Raw genomic sequence first — 21,001 nt, 5'->3', positions numbered from 1 at the left:
CCAATAATAATAAGCCAAATAATTTCCCCCATATATTCCTCCAAACCACAACTTAACCGTTTCTGCTTTCAACACAATATACAATTAACAGTATCTCGATTATTACAATTCCCTAGTTAAATAGAGCTTTTTTTCTTTTGTGTTTTAAAAGCTTGAACTCTCCTCTTTTGCCCTAAATTTCCCATTGTTTGCACCTACCTTTTTGGTGAGGAAAAAGAAAAAGAAATCTCTCTGTGCCTCATTTTGTCACGTTGCAGCAAAGAACCTGCTTTACTTTCAGTTTCGTTTTTTCAGCATAGCTAGGGGAAAAAAAATCTGCTCCAGATTTTTTTCAGCAAGCAGGAGAGCTCTGCACAAAACAACTGAGAGCAAAACATCTGAGAATCGGGAGGCCGATCTAATCAACTTGTGCTAATTAACCTATGCTGAAGCTGAAAGGGGCTGTTTTTTCTTGCTGTTTGCTTGCAAGGAGGTAAGTGCTGCAAGGCACAGGCCAAAGGGTGGGGGCCACTGGGTAGGCAGGGCTACATTCGGTGTATAAGACGCACCTAAATTTTCACCCCCTTTTGGGAGGTAAAAAGGTGCGTCTTATACTCCGAAAAATATGGTAAGTGAGGATTTGAAACAATACATAGGGGAAGCAAGTAGAGAATAACAGTCAGAATATTTTTTAAATTTAATTAAGGAAATTGTAATAGACGAAATAGTTTTAATGGTATAATGTGATGAAAGTAGAAATGATTAAGATGTGGTTCGGAGGAACATATGGAGAAATTATTTGATGTATGAAAATGGAACTAATTTGAACAGCCATGTTTATATTCTTTTTTTTCTTTTTCATTAAGTGTTTGAATATATAAATAGAAAAGATACTTATAGAAGTATACCAATTACCTTGATTTTTTTTTTAAATAAAAGGATTTGGGTTTTAGTTGAAGCTTTCTTTTTTAGAGTTAATGGCAATCTTTTTCCGTCTCATATTTCACTAGTAACCTGCAGTTTATATTCCCAGATAGTGAATAATTTGTTTACGTTACATAAAGAAGGGAAATAGCTATCTTCAAAACAACACTCATACGATACATTTATTTTAAATGCTTGGGCAATCCCATTAGCTAAAAGAAACCAGACTCAGTTTAAATTAGCATGTAATTTAAGTATTCACAATGACAATGACTATAGCCAACTTATAATTAAAGACATTCTACAAAAATTAGCTTTCCACAGAAATTGCTTGTCTCTTGTTCTGACTAGTTACAGAGGTCATTCTTTAAATAACAATATCTTTGTAAAAACCTTCCAGATATCTTTCTTTTCTTTTGATAGTGACAACTAATGGAATACAAATATCATTGTTTCTTTGCAGAGTCGATAGTTTACAAGAACATGGTTTTTAGAAACCTTGACCATGTTTGCTGGTATTCTTTTGTAAAATGCTGTTGATCTTATTACCCAGAAGTGCAATGCCTGCTCATTATGTTCAAGTTTGAACTTCATGGTTCCATGAGCAGGCATTGCTTTTTATTTATGAGGAGCTTCAGACTATAAAGCAGTACGGCTGGTGGGTACCATGCTTCAGTTTAGCTTTTTAATTGATGTAACACAAGCAGTGGCTATGGTACTTTGAGGGAGTCTTGCACCACAGTTATTATAATGGCAGCCTATCATGGGGATTCTTCTTTGTTTCTAAAACGCTTACCATCTAAATTGGATCCTGGATGAAACAGTACAGGAACATCTGGCTCATACTTTGCACTAAGCAGTGAACCCTCCGGCTTAAGTGCAACTTCCAGGGGCTCTCGAAAACACTGATGACACAGGATTTCTAACTGAAGTTGGAAAATATGAATGATCGGAAGGAATGATCGATTTTATTTAAGTAGTATAACTTTAAATAACTCTCACTTTTTACAAATGCTTCATCCCTTTCGTTCAACTTCATTGTTACATACTCAGGTGAAATGTATTCTGAGCATGATTTTTTTCCCAGTTTTGTTTTTCTGTTGAAAATCCACTGGATATTTTCTTTTATGATCCCTTAGTGTGCTGAACCGAACCCCAGTGCACCTGGTCCACGAAATCCTATTAGTAGATGACTTCAGTGATGATCGTAAGTGAACTTGAAAACCAGAGGGATTGAGAAGGAGGGAGAGAGGGAACTGTGTGTCTGCGTGCGCATGTATTGGTGCACAGTCTCAACCTTCATGAGACTGAAAACTTGATCCTGGAAAAGAGGAGATTTTCCCATGTATTATGATTCCCCATTGTTCCTTGACATTATAATGACCTCATACTCTTTTTTTTTAATTAAATTTTATTTATTTAAAAATACAAACAAAACAAAACAAATAACAACAAAACACAGAACATGTAAACAAAAATTCAATATACATCTTATCAAAGTTGTCGCAACTGTAATCTATGTTCTTATTTGTGCTTTTGACTCCTCCTTGTTTTGGTCTATTCTCTTATATCTATCTTTGTAGTTCACTGTTAACCTGAATTGGTGGTTTGTGTTCCTATCCCTATATTAGGTCATTCCAGTTACTTCCTAATCTTTTTTTTCCTTTTCTATCTTCCAACCAAATGTACCACTTTTCCCATACTGCCACTAGGAGTTAAGTGTGCACTGTCAAAGTTCTTAACGCTTACTTTCTGACCTCTTGATTGTGTGAAAGCCTTTGAAAGATGAAAAGAAACAGTCAAATAACATTGCACTCTTGTTTGTGTTTCCAAAGCGGATGATTGCCATTTGCTGATCAAGCTCCCCAAAGTGAAATGCCTGCGCAACAGTAGACGAGAAGGTAAGCATTTGGGGGCTGAGTATACTGAAGGAGCACAAAGAAGAGAAAAAGACAAAATGAAAGCTTTACAGTATAGGGAAAATAAGGTGCAATGTCTGTCCTAAATACTCTTTTACAACTGATGTGCATACTTTTTATGCTTGCAATCTCCTACTACAAGGTGGAGCTTTCTGTGGATGAAAATGTAAGAAGTATCAATCAAAGAAGATGAGGCTATTATTTGGAACATATGTCATAGAGATATTGTCATCCTTATGTCTGCCAGTGTGTCTGCGTTTATGTACATGTAATTGTGTTCTCTAAATTATTTTCATACTTTAAAGCAGGGGTCCCCAACCCCCTGTCCATGGGCCCGGCACCGGTCCGCTGGATGCCAGAAACAGGGCTGTGCAAACAAGCTAAGCCCCATTCCCGAGATGTAGCAAGCATTTGAAACCACGCCCCCTCCAGTCCGCGGAAAAAACCTCTCTCCAAGGAACTGGTCCTTGGTGCCCAAAAGGTTGTGGGCTGCTGCTTTAAAGAACAAAATAAAACAATGTATTTTTCTTCAAAATGAAACTCAACCTCAGTCAGATTTCCTGTAGTAAATGTACTCAGGACTGCAGCATTCTACAATTTGTAATTAATGATACATTTGAAAATTGTAAACTCCATTACATTTTGGATCCCTTTTTTATTCATCGGTATTTTACTCTTGGGTTTGTTTGTTTTTTACTTATCTTTATTTCTTTTACATTCTTTGTCTAAAATGCCTAATTTAAAAATGACTTCACCATTGATGGGCTATTGAGTTCAGGATCAGGGTGAACACTTAAAGGACTTCACTTAAACATGGCATATACACTTTTGCACATTAACCTCTATGACTGGTAGTTTTTGGAATAAGGTCTTTGCAGGAGAAATGGATAGCTTTTCCTGAACTGAGATAAATGCACCACCAAGTCATTCCTGTTTCTGACATGTGCATAAAGTAAGGTAGAATTCAAATTGAATTAATACTCATTTGTTTGATATAAATTTGGCCAGTCCAAATGCTGCCTGTGGAGTTGACAAAAAAGTAGAAAGGATGTTTTTCAAAAACCAGCCATTCAGCTGAATGCCTGCTGTATCAAAATGGCTCAATAGCTGTAAAAATTTCTTAAAATGATCCATCACTGCTTAATAATTTGCATTAATAAAGTAACAATTATTTTCAATTTCACACATTAAATTTTACTTGTGCACTTAAGTTTGCTTTTTTAAAACCATCCTGGAAGGGCATGTATAATTTTATTAAATAAGTATTCATGGTAAAGATGTGGGTGAAAGCATTGTGGAGAAACAACACTTGGCAGCGACAGAGCCCCTGTCATTAAAATTCTTCCCAGCAACTGTGTCAGAGGTGGGAAAGAAGACACAAGTGTTTTTTCTTGGCTTAAAAGAACTACAGCTGTCAATTAAGGCTTTGCAAAACCCCTCTTCAGACAGCATGTTCCACTATAGAATTCGATCTGCTGATCCTTCCCCTCTCTGGATTAGAGACATCACTCTGTTCAGCTGCAGAAGGTGATTGTTCCCAGCTGGTAGCCTTCCTGTATACCTAAATTTTCCAGATTAAGTGTTGACAGGGTAACTTGGAAGGCACATAGCTCACCCACATGGCATGCATTTTGATGACGATCTTCTTCTTCTTCTTCTTCTTCTTCTTCTTCTTCTTCTTCTTCTTCTTCTTCTTCTTCTTCTTCTTCTTCCTCTTCCTCTTCCTCTTCCTCTTCCTCTTCCTCTTCCTCTTCTTCCTCCTCCCTCCCCCTCCCCTTTCTCCTCTAATTGTAGCACAATTTCCTGCCAAGCAGGAAGCAGATGGTGATCACCTCAAAGTGGCCAGTTGTGTCCTAGGTTTATCATACTCCATTTAGGGTTGAAAGAACAAAATTCACTGGCCCTGACTTGCAAAGCAACCTGCCATTTTGGAGGACAAAATATTTTTACCACACATCCTGCTGCAAGTGAACTTTACACTTGAACTTTGCAGGGGCTCAAATCCAAGTCATTAGCTAGATCAGTACAGGTAGTCCTCGACTTATAACCACAATTGAGCCCAAAATTTCTGTTGCTAAGTGAGACAGTTGTTAAGTGAATTTTGCCCCATTTTACAACCTTTCTTGTCACAATTATGACTGTAGTGAATCACTGCAATAGTTAAATTAATAACATAGTTGTTAAGTGAATCTGGTTTCTCCATTGACTTTGCTTATCAGAGGTTGCCAAAGGTGATCACATGACCCTGGGACACTGCAACCATCATAATTATGATTCAGTTGCCAGGCATTTGCATTTAATCACGTGACCATGAGGATGCCACAGTGGTCATAAGTCACTTTTTTCAGTGCCATTGTAACTTTGAACAGTCACTAAATTAAGTGTTGTAAGTCGAAAACTACCTGTATTTCTCAACCTCAGCGACTTTTAAGATGTGTGGACTTCTATGCTCAGTAATCCCCAGCTAGCATTCTTCTCCAGACTAGTGAAAAATCCCATTTGACTAGAATTTTGCCCAACTGACCTATTTGGTAAGGTAGTCCAGATACAGTATTTAGCAATGTGCGTATTCCTTTCTTCCCGTATAGGAGGAGACTATCTCCATGAGGGAAATAGTCTCTGGGTATGGAGGCTCTTTGAGAAATTAACAATTCTGATATTCTGCATTTCTGAATCAAATAGGAAATCTGCCCAGAAACTCCTCAGTACAAATATTCATCTTCTACACACAAAGATAGTGAGGTAGAGAGGCCACATAGGCTGCTTGTGAGAATCTTCAGTTCTGGTTATTACCCAGGAATTGCCTGTGAGCCAGACCGCAATCAGAACCACTAATTTACAAAAACAAGCAAAGGGCTTTGAAGAATAGAAATTACCATGTTAAAAATTACAATGAATTAAATAATCAATATATTCTCAGTTGTATAGGCACACTGGTTATTTACAGTATTTTTATAGAGGCAATTGAACGTCCTAAGTATCCAGTAAAGATAGTCTTGTGCCAAAAGAGCTAGCCTGAATTGTAGTAATTATGAAGCTTCATGATAGCAGAAAGAATTCCATTTTGCTTAATAGCAGAGTGAGGCAATGACGGAAATCTCCTGTGTATCAGGAAAGAATATGAAGAAGTACAAATCATTTAGTGGCTGTATGTGACTGCCCATTTTGGTGGCTCTGAAACAAAAAAAAGGTCTCAGTTCCTTTTCAAATATGAATCATTTGATACCACTAAAGAGTTTCTGCTCAACCACTTAATTGGATTGTTGAGAGAGTTTAAGGACAGATCAGGTGCATTGAACATAATGCAGCTATTTGTCCCCAAAATAAAGAAACCACACATTGAAAATTGGCACTTTTTCCTTCAAATTTGGAGTCTGGGGGTCTTAAGTACATGAAATGTACAAACCATGGATCTACTTCTGCTATACTCTATAAAGAGAAGATAAGCTTTCAGAGGCTACCTGTGTCAAAGCTAGGGCCAGGATGACCTTAATTTCTTATGAATTACTTTAATAAAATAATAGTGTAAAATAGCTTTAATTTGATTTTTCTTATAACTGTAACTGATTTTTTGTCACTTGTTTGGCTAAATATATGAGAATGTATTAGCTGACGATTTCAATCTAATATATGCATGTCATCTTGTATAATAGTGGAAAATAAAGCATGACAATTGAGGTATTATTGTTGGTGGGGTATGGAAATCTGTCCCTTCCTCTCTTCTTTCCAACCCAGCAACACAGAGAAAGATAAAAACAGAGATCTGAATGTACCCAGTCATGGGAAGAATGCCGAAACATATTTATTTTTCATGCTACCTACTTTTCCTTCTGGGCAGGAACAGAAACATCTGACTCACAAATCATTCCTCTCCTTGGTGTGTCTTTATCTTTCTCCTCCAACTGATGCCTTTACAGGAAAATAACTCAGGAAGGAAAAGAAATAAAAAAAGAAACAACTTGTATATACATACTATTCTGGTTGTATGGATACTGCTTTGATACCTCTTCTCATATCTGAGATATCAAAAGAAGACCAGGATCTCATAGGCGGCTCCCTAGGGGGCTCAGTGGCTAAGACGCTGAGCTTGTCAATCAGAAAAGTCGGTGGTTTGAATCCCTAGTATAGGTCTCCTGTGTGAGCAGAGGGTGGGACTAGATGACCTCCAAGGTCCCTTCCAACTCTGTTACTGTTACTCATGAAGGAGCCCTGGCTGCATCTTAGCAGAGCACTACTTTCTCTTAAATCTGAAAGTTGTATAGAGACTCCCAGTTGGACAACCTGCTTGTATTCCTGGGCTGTCATAATTCCTTAATGCAGTGTTTCCCAAACTTGGGAACTTTAAGAAGTGTGGACTTCAACTCCCAGAATTCCCCATCCAGCATGGCTGGCTGTGGGATTTTAGGAGTTGAAGTCCATACATCTTGAAGTTCCCAAGTTTGGGAAACACTGCCTTAGTGCAACGGCATCTCCCACAGAATACTGTATGTGTGTTTGTGTCAAAACCTGTAAATTGGAAGGAGCATATTATAGTAAAAGTCCTGCCTCTTTTCTGTGTATGGACATCCAGTAACATGCCTATTAGGCCCAAGAAGGCATTTACTCAATATCAATTCTCTGCGTTTTGTTTAAAAGCAGAATTAAAAGCAGAAAACAATGGTAAAATGAAAAATAATATTTTCCTTACAAAGGTAAAGATTTTCCCTGTCCAGTTGTGGAGGCAGTGCTGATCTGTACTTCTTAGCCAAGGGGTAGCTGAAGACATTTGCGTGCTCGTATGGCCAGCATTCACTGAGAGAGATAATCTCGCTGTTACCTTCCTACTGAAGTTGTGCCTATTTGTCTATTCGCATTTGCAGGCTTTTGAGCTGCTAGGTTGGCAGGAGCTGGGACAAGTAACGGGAGCAAATCCCATTGCGCAGCACTCGGATCTTGAATCCGGCCTATCCGCTTTCTAGCTAACAAGCTAAGTGTCTTTAACCACTGGGCCATCGCGCCCACCCCATTTTGTTTATGTTAATTGTCTCTTCCATCCTTCTTCCCACTTCAGAAATTAAAAGGATGAAAATTGCCATTTCCAGTGTTTGAAAGTCCATTTCTAATTGGGGGACACAATTGATTTTCCCTTTACTGTTTCCTGTTTTATTAACTTACTACTGAAAATAGTTGCCAAGCAAGTATTCTTGAAACAAACAATGACATTTACAGTCATTTCTTTTAAAGAAGTAATTAATGATATCAGTTAAGGGAAAGTTATTTGCTACTGTAAGGTTGTTTTTAATCGACAAATTAATCACTTACATGCTCAAGAAGTAAATGAGTTTTAAAGTTTAATTTGTAGACTTTCTGTTTTTTTCATAGAATATTTATTACTTACCTACCTGGAATTTCTTTCAGTACTTCTGGAAACTCAGTATTGTTCATTAACGTATTATTCTGTAGGTTAGTGTACTATAAAATCAACAATTAGCAATACCAAATTCTACCAATCTAGGCAACTTTACATGAAGAATTGGACAGCACAAACCCAGTGCTGTCACTTAAAGATCAGTTGATGGATCATTTACAGTAACTCCCTTTTTACAAACCTGTAAATCCCTTAATTCGGTATCATCTGTTAACTCTCAAGTCACACTGTTCCTCCAGGCCACCCTTCCTGAAGTTGATACCATCCAAATGTATTGAATTACATCCTCAGAATGTTTCTGAATTATTATTTTAGCTGTGAAACCAATTACCTCAAGGAAACCAAAAATTGTTCTGTGTCTGTAGTCTTTAATTTCCATGGCCTTTCTTAACTCTTCTTGTACTGTTCACATTCTTGTGTTTTCTTTCCAACCCATGAATTAACCTCAAGTTTACTTTACTTAAGACTAGGAGAGAATTGGGTGGATTGTTCTTCCCTTCTAGTCCATTTAAAGCTATGGTGAAATTTGTGCTGCAGCTCCTTAATTGTCTTCCTACAACTTATCCACCCATGGGCCACTACAACTTACTGCTGCTGCATGGGCACCCACAGGAGAAGATCAAAATCTGTAAGGTGACAGATTTTCAAGAAGTTGATACCTGTGACTTAGCCTAACACATTTCACAAGACCATGGTTTATTTAACTCTTGTTTACTGTGTATACCACAATTGGTTAAGTTTGTATAATATGCAAAACTAAACCAACCATGTTTTAGCAAAAAGAAAAAGTTCCGTATGTGACTTCCCTTAGTTGTAAAGCTTCAACCTTGATGGTCCCTGAATGTGTTGGGATTAAAATTTCCTGAATTCCCAGTCCGCATAGGAATTTTAGTTCCAACACATTTGAGGGCCAAAGTTAAGAAATTTTCCTGGAATGAATGGAATATTAAGTGATTCTTCTATTAATATATATTGGTCTCTCTTCTTAGTTGGAAAATGAGAATCAAACAAAACAGATCCCCAGGTTTTCTTTTTTTAAAAAAAAAAAGTTGTTTGTTCTAACAAACCAAAGGAAAGTGCTCATGATGTTTCTCTAGGATTCTAAAATTTTAAAATACATTTCATTAAATTGTGTTTTAAAGATTTAAGATGTATATTGCTACAGTAGGCTAAAGAGACTATTAACTGGTAACATCTGTACTTCATTCCTCCCCAAACCATAGTTTAAACTGATACATTTTAACCTTGGTTTACAAGGGGAAAAAGTGTTTAGTAAGTGAATCAAGGATCTTAAATATGAGGCAGCAGTGTGCTGCAGCTGCCAAAAAAGCCAACACAATCATAGGCTGCATTAACAGAGGGCTAGAATCAAGATGATGGGAAGTTAGTATCACTTTATAATGCCTTGGTAAGACCACACTAGGAATATTGCATCCAATTTAGTCACCACGATATAAAAAAGATGTTAAGACTGTAGAAAGAGTGCAGAGAAGAGCAACAAAGATGATTAGGGGACTGGAGGCTAAAACATATGAAGAACTGTTGCAGGAATTGGGTCTAGTTTAATCAAAAGAAGGACTAGGGGTGACATGATAGCAGTGTTCCAATCTCTAAAGGTGTGCCACAAAGAAGAGGGGGGCAACCTATTCACCAAAACACTCGAGAGCAGGACAAGAAGCAATGGATGGAAACTAATCAAGGAGAGAACCAACCTAGAATTAAGGAGAAATTTCCTGACAAAACAATTAATCAGTGGAATGACTTGCCTCAGAACTTGTGGTGCTCCAACACTGAAGGTTTTTAAGAAGAGATTGGACAACCATTTGTCTGGAATGGTATAGGGCAGTGATGGCGAGCGCGCGCGCACGTGGCACCAAGTGCCGAAAAGGGAGCACTTTGCGTGTGTGTGTGCACTTCATGCATGCGTGCTCATCAGGGCCACAACCAGGAAGAGGAGCTGCCCAGGGCACATGCACATGCCGGATAAGGTACTTCCAGTTTCCGGCGCGGACATGCAAGCCGGCCAGCAAGTCTTCCAGTTACTGCCGCACATGTGCACCCGCCGATCAGCTGGCCGGCATGCATGCTCACACCAGAAAATGGAAGACCAGCTCTTCTGGTTTCTGGCACTGCTGCATGCACAAAGGCCAGCTGATCTGTGCATGTGCATGCGCACCAGAAACCCAGAAGAGGAACGGGCGGCACCGTGCGTGCCAGGTGACATGGCTCCATGTGCCACTTCAGGCACTCATGCCTTAGGTTTGCCATCACGGGTATAGGGCTTCCTGCTTGAGCAGGGAATTGGATTATAAAACCTCCAAGATCTCTTCCAACTCTGTTATCCTGTTATCTAGCTGTTTATGAATGTATGCACTATAAAAAAAAAGAGAAATATAGATTGCTTGTTTGCTTTTTGTGTCATATTCTAGTTTAGTTATGCTGTTGTAAATTAAAAGTGTGCTGACGTGCTTTCTATCTCATTGTCTTATTTCCTCCCCTCCAGTACCCGATACATAAATTAATCCACAGGAAACAATGCAATATGATTTCCCATACTTTATTTCAAACTCAGTGGAAATAATCTTTAGCTTTAAGCACACTTAGTAAGAGGTGCACTAGCATTCCTGAACCTAAGACTCTCCCAGAAGCCTAGAAATGCATTCCTAATCGAATTAGAGAATGTCACAATTGACAATATGACTCGATTTAATTCCAAATAAAATGTCTAGAACTATAAGCAAGCACTTTCTTGCCATTTCATCTTCTGATAGTCTTCATATTGATGCAGCCATTCATGGGCTAGAGTAGGTCTGGCACATCTAGGATTTTGAGTTCTAGGGCTATTGAGGATTGATTCTGTCTCAGATCCTGCTTTAAAGCTTGACTTATTTGGCTTTATAGACTCCTTTTATTCCTTCTGAAGAATCCATAACATTTTCTCCATGTTACCCAAAAATGGCAAGTTGTATTGAAACAGAGATCAATCATAGAGCAACTCAGGGAACCAATCTATGTGGTGAATAAGCCTCAATATGGACATTGTTATCCAGATGGTGCTTGCATCATATGAAGCTACCCAAATTGGGTGAAAAACAGGATTTACAAAAAATAATTTGGGTCATGGTGGGAAAGGAATAGTCACTGCCATTTCCCAAAAGCTATTATCCCAGTGGTGGGTTTCTACCGGTTCGCCCATTCCGCTCCACTCACTCGCCCGGACGTCATCATGGACGCTCTGTGCATGCACAGAAGGTTCTGTACATGCGCAGAAGTGCCGTGTGTGAGTGAAGCGAGCACACACACGTGCTTCCGGTTCCAAACTGGTAGCAAAGGTAAGTGGAACCCATTACTGTATTATCCATATAATTGCCCTTTGAGGTAGCCCAAACAAGACACACAAATACTAATTCTACCTTTGTTGTAAAGTTACATTGGAAGATTGAATGTATTTCTCTCCTCCTTTCATTTTATTCTTCAGAAAACTTGGGAGGGTGCCTTCTGAAATGTTTCCCACTCCATTTTTTCCTTTTGTGGGCTGAGACATCTTTTATTTGCCAGTTGTCCATTCTGTGGCTCTCTCTCCTGTCCCTCAAGGTTATTCCTGCATACATAAAAGAACCAAATATTAATCAAGACTGTATTATGGAACAGAATGTGTGGTCACTCCACTTAAATCTGGACTTCCTCAAACCAAGAATGTTTGGTTGCCTAATACAATTAAAATCATGTCTGAACTGAGCCTATTACACTTTACCTCTTGATGGCTGTATTCATACAAGTGATATTCTAACTTCACATTAACAGAACTCAATTCTTATGCTACAAACAATGCCACAACATTCATATTATGGCTTATTGTGATGGCTTTGTTCACCCAACATGCTAAAGCAACGACCACTTAAATCTTTTGCTATGTAGGCCCAATTAAGAAATATATTCTAGGTTTAATTTTGTTAAGAAAACAGGAGAGATGGGATTAAGCAAATCCATATGGAGAGATCCAAGGTGTAAAATGAAAGTTTTGCTTTGTAAAGCATGTCATTTTCTGTACCATTTCTTTAATTAAACAAACCTCCTGAGGACCATGGAAACAACTTCCTTGGATTTTTTTTTTAGCCACTGAAACTCTACAATTGCACTATGAGACTATTAGGCTCCAGTAAAGTTTTGAGGTATTGAAACTGAAAACAGTATAAATATGTAAACAAAATAGGTGTTCTGGGTGCCTCATATGTTTTATTAGGATTGTCTGGGAATACACAGGGCAAGCTATTGTATATAGACAGACAGCAAACCCCACATTCACACTGATGTTGCTACATAGTTGGGTAATGAAATGTCTTCAAGCCAATAACCAAACCCAGACAGTACCGAGGACTCAATCCTGAACAATAGACATTCTTTTCTATTGAAACAAATATTGCAAAATCAAGTTATTTAATTAAAATTGCCATTCAGTTTAAAAAGGATATACCTTTCTCCTTATTATGATAACATAGTAACATCGATCAAACTTAAGAATAAAAAGGAGCCTTTTATCTTATCCCTATAAATTGGCCTCAATGTATTACTCATTAATTAATAAATCAATAATTGGGGATGATGGAGAAATTATAATATTACATAAGTAATATTTAACTCATGTAATATACTCATTTATATCTTGTTGCCCTGTTCTTCCAGTGTTCTGCTATATTAGAATTGTCACAAAAGAGAAATTTAGCTCTCCATTAATGAAAAACAGAAAATGCATCAGAAAATTCCTGTAATTGAGGGAAGTGATTGCCGACTGGGAATTGTATTTGTCATTTGTTTCTGCAATGCAAATTGTATTTGCTGTTTGTTTTTGAAGCAATTTGCTTTTGCAGAATAATTTACAGGAAGCTGTGGTTAGGGAAGTGATCCCATCCCTATTAAGAAGTATTTATATGTTTATCCTTAGATTTTTCTTAAGAAAGTCTGAAAGCCTTGTTTTAAACTGTATTTTAGGCAAAAAGAGGGATTGTTTTAGTTATATGATATTATCTTATTTTTCAGAACCAGCATTTTGGCATCTTGACTTCCCTTTGCAGAGGCAATGGAAAGAATTATATAAATGTAGGAGGTTTTAATGATCGTACTTCTTTTGCCCAACTTTTTGTTTGGGCCACTGACTTTGCAACGCAGAAAAATAACAGGGCTCAGGCATCTTAAAAAATGGCATATCATTTTTAAGTCCATAAAGGTTGAGTTGATTAGGCAAGGCTAAACATGAATTAAGTTGAGGAATCTGTATGCTTCTTTAGCAACTGAATTTCTTGCTTAGAAATTTGTATCAGCCAGACCTTTGTTTGAGTTCATGTCCGCTGTTACAGGTTTGATCCGATCCCGCATTCGAGGAGCAGATGTGGCCCAAGCAGGGGTTCTTACCTTTCTAGACAGTCACTGTGAAGTGAACAAGGACTGGCTGCTCCCTCTTTTGCAGAGGATCAAAGAGGTAAGTGAGCCACTCAGTAGCATTGTCTCGGATCAGAGATAATAGCATGTATCAGCATGGCTCGTGTAAGCCTTTTAGTTAGGGAAGTCACTGGGAAAATCCATGGAAAGGTAGCCCATCAAGCCATCTTTCACCAGAAATAACATCACTATTACAAAGGTAATGCCAATTCAGACTAGCTCAGGATTGTTCACTAACTGGGAGAAATCCTCTGGCTTTTAGCAAAGAAAGAAATTGCCCATTGTTTGCTATCTTACCTGTTTATGTGGAAATAGTGATTTTCTTTCTCAACATGTATTTCTCTAATGAGCTATGGAGTCTTCCCTGAAGAATGCTGTCCACTGGACCAAAGATAAAATCAAGTCCCAAAGGAGCCTTTTGTCTGAATGTAAACAAGGCTGCAATTCAACTTCAGACACAAAGAACACCAAATGCATACTAAACCCCAAAATTCTTGTGTTTGAGTATGGGGCGGAGAACATTTTAAAATCCTCAACACATATTGAAATTTGTGGATTTCCTCCCCCCAAAGAATTAGATATTTACAGGTATAAATAGCATCTCAGCCTCTTCATCTTCGTAGCCAGAAAACTTTTCATTGTTGTATTTCTCAACGGACAGAAATATAGGTCCTCAAAAGGACAACTGAACCAGCTGGTCCTGACTCCAGGAACAAAGTGTTTTGGCATAACAGGGCCAGAAGTGGAAGATACTTTTGCCAAGTTAGCAAAGAATGGTCCCTTAGGAATGCAAATTAAGTTAAGAGAGCCCAAAGGCTCTTGTCAGATCTGCTGAATGTTACAAGGGGAATAGGTAGGCATGGCTCCAGTCAAGTTTTTAATTAGGCCTATGATCAGTTCCCAGTGCTGAATGATTTAAGGGAGTGATGGTTCTTTGAATAAGGACTGCATTTAATTTCATGCAAATTAAGCTGTAATAAATTGATTTAATGGAAATTAAACCCTGCTGACAAAGGCATTTTTCCCCAGTAAAAATATTAAACCAATGTTACTGCCATTCTGAGTGGGATGCTCTTTTCTCTGTCACCCTTTCTGTATAGAGAAGTGCTCCATAATATTTGTCTCCAACTAGGAGACAAATATCCATATATCATCAAAATAATCTTGATAATATTCCCTTTGTTAATTATCTTTCAGCAAGTTTGTTAGGGATCCTTGGGCAGTTCTAATTTAATTTGCATTCCCAAGGGACAGACCCTCCTTTGCACACTCCATATTTAGTCAGCTTTCTAGTCTACTGCCATCTTTCTAGGGTTGATCTTAATCTTGTTTTTGCTCATCCAGAGTACAATAGCCTCCAAGCACCAGGTCAAACCTCCACTGTATCTCCCGAGTATCATTAATATTTTGGTGCTAGCTCACTCTTTGCTGATGAATGACTTTTTGTAGATGCTAAAGTGAAGAGAGAAACAGCTCATGCACACCAGAATGCCTGAGGACATAGCCTCTCTACCAGTGGTGGAATTCAATTTTTTTTACTACCGGTTCTGTGGGCGTGGCTTGGTGTGGCTTGGTGGGCATGGCTTGGTGGGCATGGCAGGCGAAGGATACTGCAAAATCTCCATTCCTACCCTACTCTAGGGGAAGGATACTGCAAAATCCCATTCCCACCCCACTCTGGGATCAGACAGTGGTGATATTTGCTGGTTCTCAAAACAACTACTCAAAATTTCTGCTACCGGTTCTTCAGAACCTGTCAGAACCTGCTGAATAGCACTCCTGCTCTCTATTAACTAGGACCCTGAGGACATAGCCTTTCTAGTCTAGGTCTATTCACTGAAGAGGGAGGAGAACTACTGCAAAACAGTACCTCCCACCATATGGCCTTGCAGAAGCCTCGGAAGGAAACTATGGTTGATGGTGTTGAAAGAAGTGAGAGATATACTGTAATACTGTAGAATTAGGGAAGGTGAATTCTCCATCCCAATCCCATCAGTGATGATCAACCTAAGTAACCAATGATTATCCCATACCCAGGTCTGAATCCCACCTGAAAGGATGCAGACACTCTACTTCGTCCAGGGTTTTCTGGAACTGCAGCCCTATCATTTTCTTAATCTTCTGTGTGAACAAAAGATTGGTAGCTAGTAAATAATAGTCCAAGGTAGTGATCGTTTCTTGAGGAGAGGATATATCATTGCTTTTTCTAAGGCAGAGATAAGAAGACTATTATTCAAAGATGATTTCACCTCTGCCCAGATTCAGCCTTCCATCACTTCCCTGGCAGCTTCCACTAGCAAGATAGGGCAGGGCATATGGTTTATGTATGACAAAGCTGTTAACACAAAGCATTTCCTCGGGGTCCACAGGCTCAAACCAATCCCATATAACCTGACAAGATGAGGCTTCTTTCACCTCAGCTGGATTTGGCCAACTGGTGTCAAGCTCCAAACAAATGTGAAAAATATTATGAGATTATTTGCAGTGGCCAGCAGCTCCGTTTCCAGCTGTGGCGTTTCCTAGCATGGTCTAGGGAACATTAAACAAGGCTACTATCTACCGATGCAATCAAAGCAAACAATTCACAGATCTTACCACCACAGTGTAAGCTGAAACATGAGCTCTTATTCATGCTGCATCACATTCGTTCTTTATTTTATGCCCTCATTGCTCCAGACATCTGTTCTGCTGCTGCTTCTCCCAGAGCTCCTCAGTTGATGGGAATGGGACTAAGAGAATTGAGAGTGAGAGACACCTGACAGAAGGAATACACTCTCATTTCTGCTCTCTTAATACTGCACGGTTCCAATGTGTTTTGTAGAAAATCAGCCATTTTGCTGGCAAATTTCAGTAGTATGATCTTCACCTGCTGGGGGAAAGTGGCTTCATGGGGGGAATTGTATGGCTCTATTTTAAAACAAGAGAACAGTTTAATTTTCTTCTTTCTGTGTTTTTCTTTCATCCTCATTGGTCCTCTTTTTCTTCATCTCTCTCTCTGTCTGAGTGATGATGGTGCCTTTCTTGTATGAGATATTTGATGAGATGCAGCCGGCAGGATGACAGTTCCAGCACTGGGGAATGTAGTTCAAACTCACAGCTGTTATAGATGAATGTGGATACTATGTGCAGCAACGCCATAGAAAATTCATTATAAGACTGCAACAGTAACATCTGAATGAAAAACAAAAACAAAATGTCACTTCTATTAACTTCACATATTTGCAATTTTTCTTTTCTCTATTTCTTTAAAAAGAAATAATATAAATTAAAGTTTGAAATAGAGTGATCGCTTATGCTTTTAGCAGCATTAATTTGAAATCTGCTTCTGGAGTTAATAGCTCTCAAATAATGGACCCAGAATGGGGTGGAGGTTTTGAGATTTTTTTTAATCCCACCTTTATTATTTTTATAAATAACTCAAGGCAAACATACCTAATACTCCTCCCTCCTATTTTTTCCCATAACAACCACCATCCTGTGAGGTGAGTTTGTCTGAAAGATGATTGGCCAAAGTCACCCAAGTGGCTTTCATGCCTAAAGTAATGCTAGATTTCCCAGTCTCCTGGTTTCCACCCCAATGTCTTAAATCTAAAAGCTTGGGACAGACAATCCCCAGGATCCCTTCAGGAGGAATAGGGCCATCAGAATGAGCATCAGGAACTGAAGCAAGGCATTTTAGAAATCAGACAGCTTAATGTATTTTAATGAATGTAAATAGCAGAATTGTGTTGCTTGACTGTCTCAGAATGTCAGAACAGCAGTACAATTATACTATGATTAATTGATATTCTTTTTCTTCATTTGTTTTGTTTCATATTGATTTTGTAAGTTGCCCTGAAAGTTGTACTGAACAGTGGGATATACAGGACATGTTTCTCCAAAAAAGAAAAAATAGCAATTATTAGGATATCAGATAAAATATATTAATTCTTAATATCATCAGAATCATTAATATTCTGCTTGACTATACAGCATAGTTTGTAGCCTTCTGCAAAAATTTCCCCTTGTTTAATACCTATATGATATTGATTTTGGATGTGTTATCAACACAACAATTCCTTCAGAATTAGAATAGGCTGTGCAGATGTTGAATAGGAACAGGATTGGTTGGAAGAAGGCCAATAAACTGAGGGATAAACAAAAGCATTGAATAGTATCATAGTGAATAGGTGGTTTGGGGATTCTGGAAGAGTGAGAAGGTGACCTATGCTGGATAAGACTATTAATCCCAAATAATAGATATATAAACTGAAGGATCCATTTGATTCAGTGCAGTCACTAAAGGCGTAAGTTGCTTCAAGTGGTAACAGATGTGTTTATCCTTGATTAATGGGAGCAGCCTGGCTTTACTAATCTATTTCATAATAATGTTACAATAATATGTCCTTGGAGACAATCCAGAAGCTGCACTGGTTGCTTGTAAGCTACTAGATATCATTAAATCAATTATTATTTATTATAAAGCTCTGCATCATGAAGAATTCAGATACACACAACTACCAGTTTCTCTAGAACTGGTTGAACATTGTTTGTGATCTACTATGAGGACTTGCTTGAGATGCCACTAACAGTAGCAGCCTGTGGTATAGAGAAAAAAAGAATTCTTGATAGTGGCATTGTGGCTGCAGAATCCTTGTTCCTGGTAAACCAGCACTTTATAATTTTTCCCTGTAATTTGTTTTTAAAATGATCTGAAATGTTTTTGGTGATTATCTGTTGTGTTGTATTTCCTTTCTAGTTTTTTGTTTGCTCGGTGTTTTTAGTTCTGTATTTTTATAGAATTGGGCACTAATGCAGGCACTTAGGAAAATTATGCTATTTAGTTTACAGTTTAAAATTAGAGAGTGACAAATAATCATACAATAGTTAAAAACCTGCAAACTCAAAGCAGTTGTTACTCTTTTAAGGAAAGTGGACCAAGTAAGGAGATAGTTTCATTTTTTGTGGGAATTAGTTTTTGCAACTAAAACGTTGATGTATATTCCTTTCTGAAATAAAAATGCTCATGCTCATGCATTAGCAATTTGTGCCCTCATTATCAGCAAGCCTTCCTTAAAAGGGAACCCTCCAGATATGTTGGAGTATTTGATATTCTGGAAATTGTTCAAAAGATCTTGAAAGCACCAAGTTGGGAAAAGCTGTTATAAATTATGGTAAAGATTAAAAGTTATTTTGTTTCTTCCAAGTTATTTTCCTCAGTTTTCCATAGCTAGTAAATAACCTGAATTCCCATAGGGAGTAGCATCTTGTAGAAGTTACAAAAGTGTCATGTTCCTCATTCTGCAAATCATATTAATTATATAATTTATATCTTTCATGCCATGATGGAAATGATGTGTTGTATGTAATTCATGTCATTTTAAGATTATATAATGTGCATGACATCATGCCTCCTCCCTCTTTCCCCGTATGGACACCAGTAGGATTAATTTAGAAATATTTTCTGCTCTCTCTTTTTTAAAGACAATGTTTGGGAGTCTTCTAAATCTGCTGACAAATTCTCTTGTGTTCTTTCTTTTTTGAATTCCAATACTGATGGCCTTCAACTGAATTTGCTTTTTTGAGAGCTTGATTGATGGCATCTGACAATGATGGTATCAAAGCAGGGGTGAAATCCAGCAGGTTCTTCTGACAGGTTCTGGAGAACCGGTAGCGGAAATTTTGAGCAGTTTGGAGAACCGGCAAATACCACCTCTGGCTGGCCCCAGAGTGGGGTGGGAATGGAGATTTTGCAATATCCTTCTCCCAGGAGTGAGGAGGGAATGGGGATTTTGCAGTATCTTTCCCCTGGAGTGGGGTGGGAATGGAGATTTTTCAGTATCCTTCCCCTGTCACGCCCACCAAGCCATGCCCACCAAGCCACACCATACCCACCAAACCACGCCCACAGAACCGGTAGTAAAAAAAATTGGATTTCACCACTGTATCAAAGTCATTGCAAAATTATTCTTGTCCATCTCTGTTTTCAACTGTACATTGTATATTAGTAGCATGTCATGATGAAGTCACAAGGCCATGTGTGTTAGATCCAACATTGGTTCCAGTGCTGCAAAACTACTATGTAGAAAGCTGTTAATGCATTTTCTGTACTTAAGCTTTTTGTGTCACTGAAACTCTCAGATTAAGAAAAGATTGTGTTTATGTTAAACAAATTTTCAATAGTTAATTTATTATGTTATAATAATACCCATCTTGCATGCCTATGTCCAGTGTTCAGAGAAGTGTTTGGAATGTTAATTCTGCCACCTTCAGGCTAGTGTTGAAAGGGCAACTACTATTTCACCATGCTTTTTGTCTACCTCCCTTGGCCCTTAAAAAAATAATGTTTTCTTAATTGGCTTCTCACAGTGACAGGATCAGTTGGTTTTGATTTAATAGACTTATATTTTTCATAGCGATATCAAATGCATTGAATCAGCAAATGACCTCCATCCCATATTTCCATTTCTATTATTCATTCAGCAAAACAACTTTTGTCTGATTTCTAAATTGTGGCAAGAGTCCAAAAAGCAAAGTATGTGACAGCAAGCGACACTGTAATGGAATAATAAAGTAACATAGAGCCTTATATCTCAAAAATAAATTAAAGAAATCTATCCTATGATAGAATATATACCAAAGATGCATGTACCAGAGGTCCTATTGCAAATAGTAGTGGATGGAGCTGGGCCAAAAGAACAAAATTTTAATTTATATCATTTGCAAGCTGCCTTGGCAGGTTAAGGTCTAACATTATATCTCTTCACACTCCCTACTTGAAGTGATTGTTGAGTCCCAGGGTACTCCATGGATAAATCCACAGCAAACAATAGGTTTCAGGTAGAAGTTTACAGTGGGAGCTGATCAGCTTTGGTATTTATTTTATATTATATAAATATATCCCACCTTTATTTTTTACTTGCTTTACTGTATGGGATAGTTAAAGCCCAGAGAAAGAGTCATGACACAAAATTGATTAGATAGTAGAAAGAATTTTACCACTTTTTGAGTGAGAACTTCACAAAAAAAGAATTGTAAGTAGTTTAATAAAGTAAAACAATGAAATAATGCACAGTATAGCAAGATGCAAGCTTTGATATCCCATACCAGTTTATAAATTCTAAGCCAGGTTGATGCCTCCAGGGTTTCTGCCTGAATTCCCATCTGAGTTTCATGCCTCAATTACAGCTTTACAGATGAATGGTTTGTTATCGGCAACCTGCACAGGAGTTGTGACTAATCCGCAAAGACAGTCTGCCTCCAGCCTTCACTTTCCTGGAAAGCTGTCATGTACAACTAGTTGGCTTTTCTGTAACAGTGCTTGCCCTCTGGATCACCATACCACCCGAAAATAAGT

At 38.1% G+C, this 21,001-nt stretch overlaps 1 protein-coding gene and 1 long non-coding RNA gene across 2 annotated transcripts in view; one reads left to right on the top strand and one right to left on the bottom strand.

Moving 5' to 3' along the window:
- GALNT14 (polypeptide N-acetylgalactosaminyltransferase 14) overlaps nt 1-21,001 on the top strand; it is a 329,955-nt gene that overhangs the window by 252,219 nt on the left and 56,735 nt on the right. The window contains exons 4-6 of the mRNA XM_034427962.2: nt 2,043-2,110; nt 2,739-2,804; nt 13,584-13,705. Coding sequence (XP_034283853.2) covers nt 2,043-2,110; nt 2,739-2,804; nt 13,584-13,705 — 256 coding nt within the window. The remainder of the gene's footprint in view (nt 1-2,042; nt 2,111-2,738; nt 2,805-13,583; nt 13,706-21,001) is intronic.
- LOC148116886 (uncharacterized) lies at nt 10,771-17,551 on the bottom strand. The gene is made up of 2 exons (XR_015731495.1): nt 16,261-17,551; nt 10,771-11,830 (listed from the first exon to the last, which is right to left on the bottom strand). It is a non-coding gene; the product is annotated as an uncharacterized LOC148116886 (long non-coding RNA).

The sequence above is a fragment of the Pantherophis guttatus genome, chromosome 1 (genome assembly GCF_059756535.1).
Source record: "Pantherophis guttatus breed Tessera chromosome 1, ASM5975653v1, whole genome shotgun sequence".
Lineage (NCBI taxonomy): Eukaryota > Metazoa > Chordata > Lepidosauria > Squamata > Colubridae > Pantherophis > Pantherophis guttatus.
The sequence above is the reverse complement of the archived record's forward strand: the minus strand, read 5'-3'. Positions and strand labels throughout refer to the sequence as shown.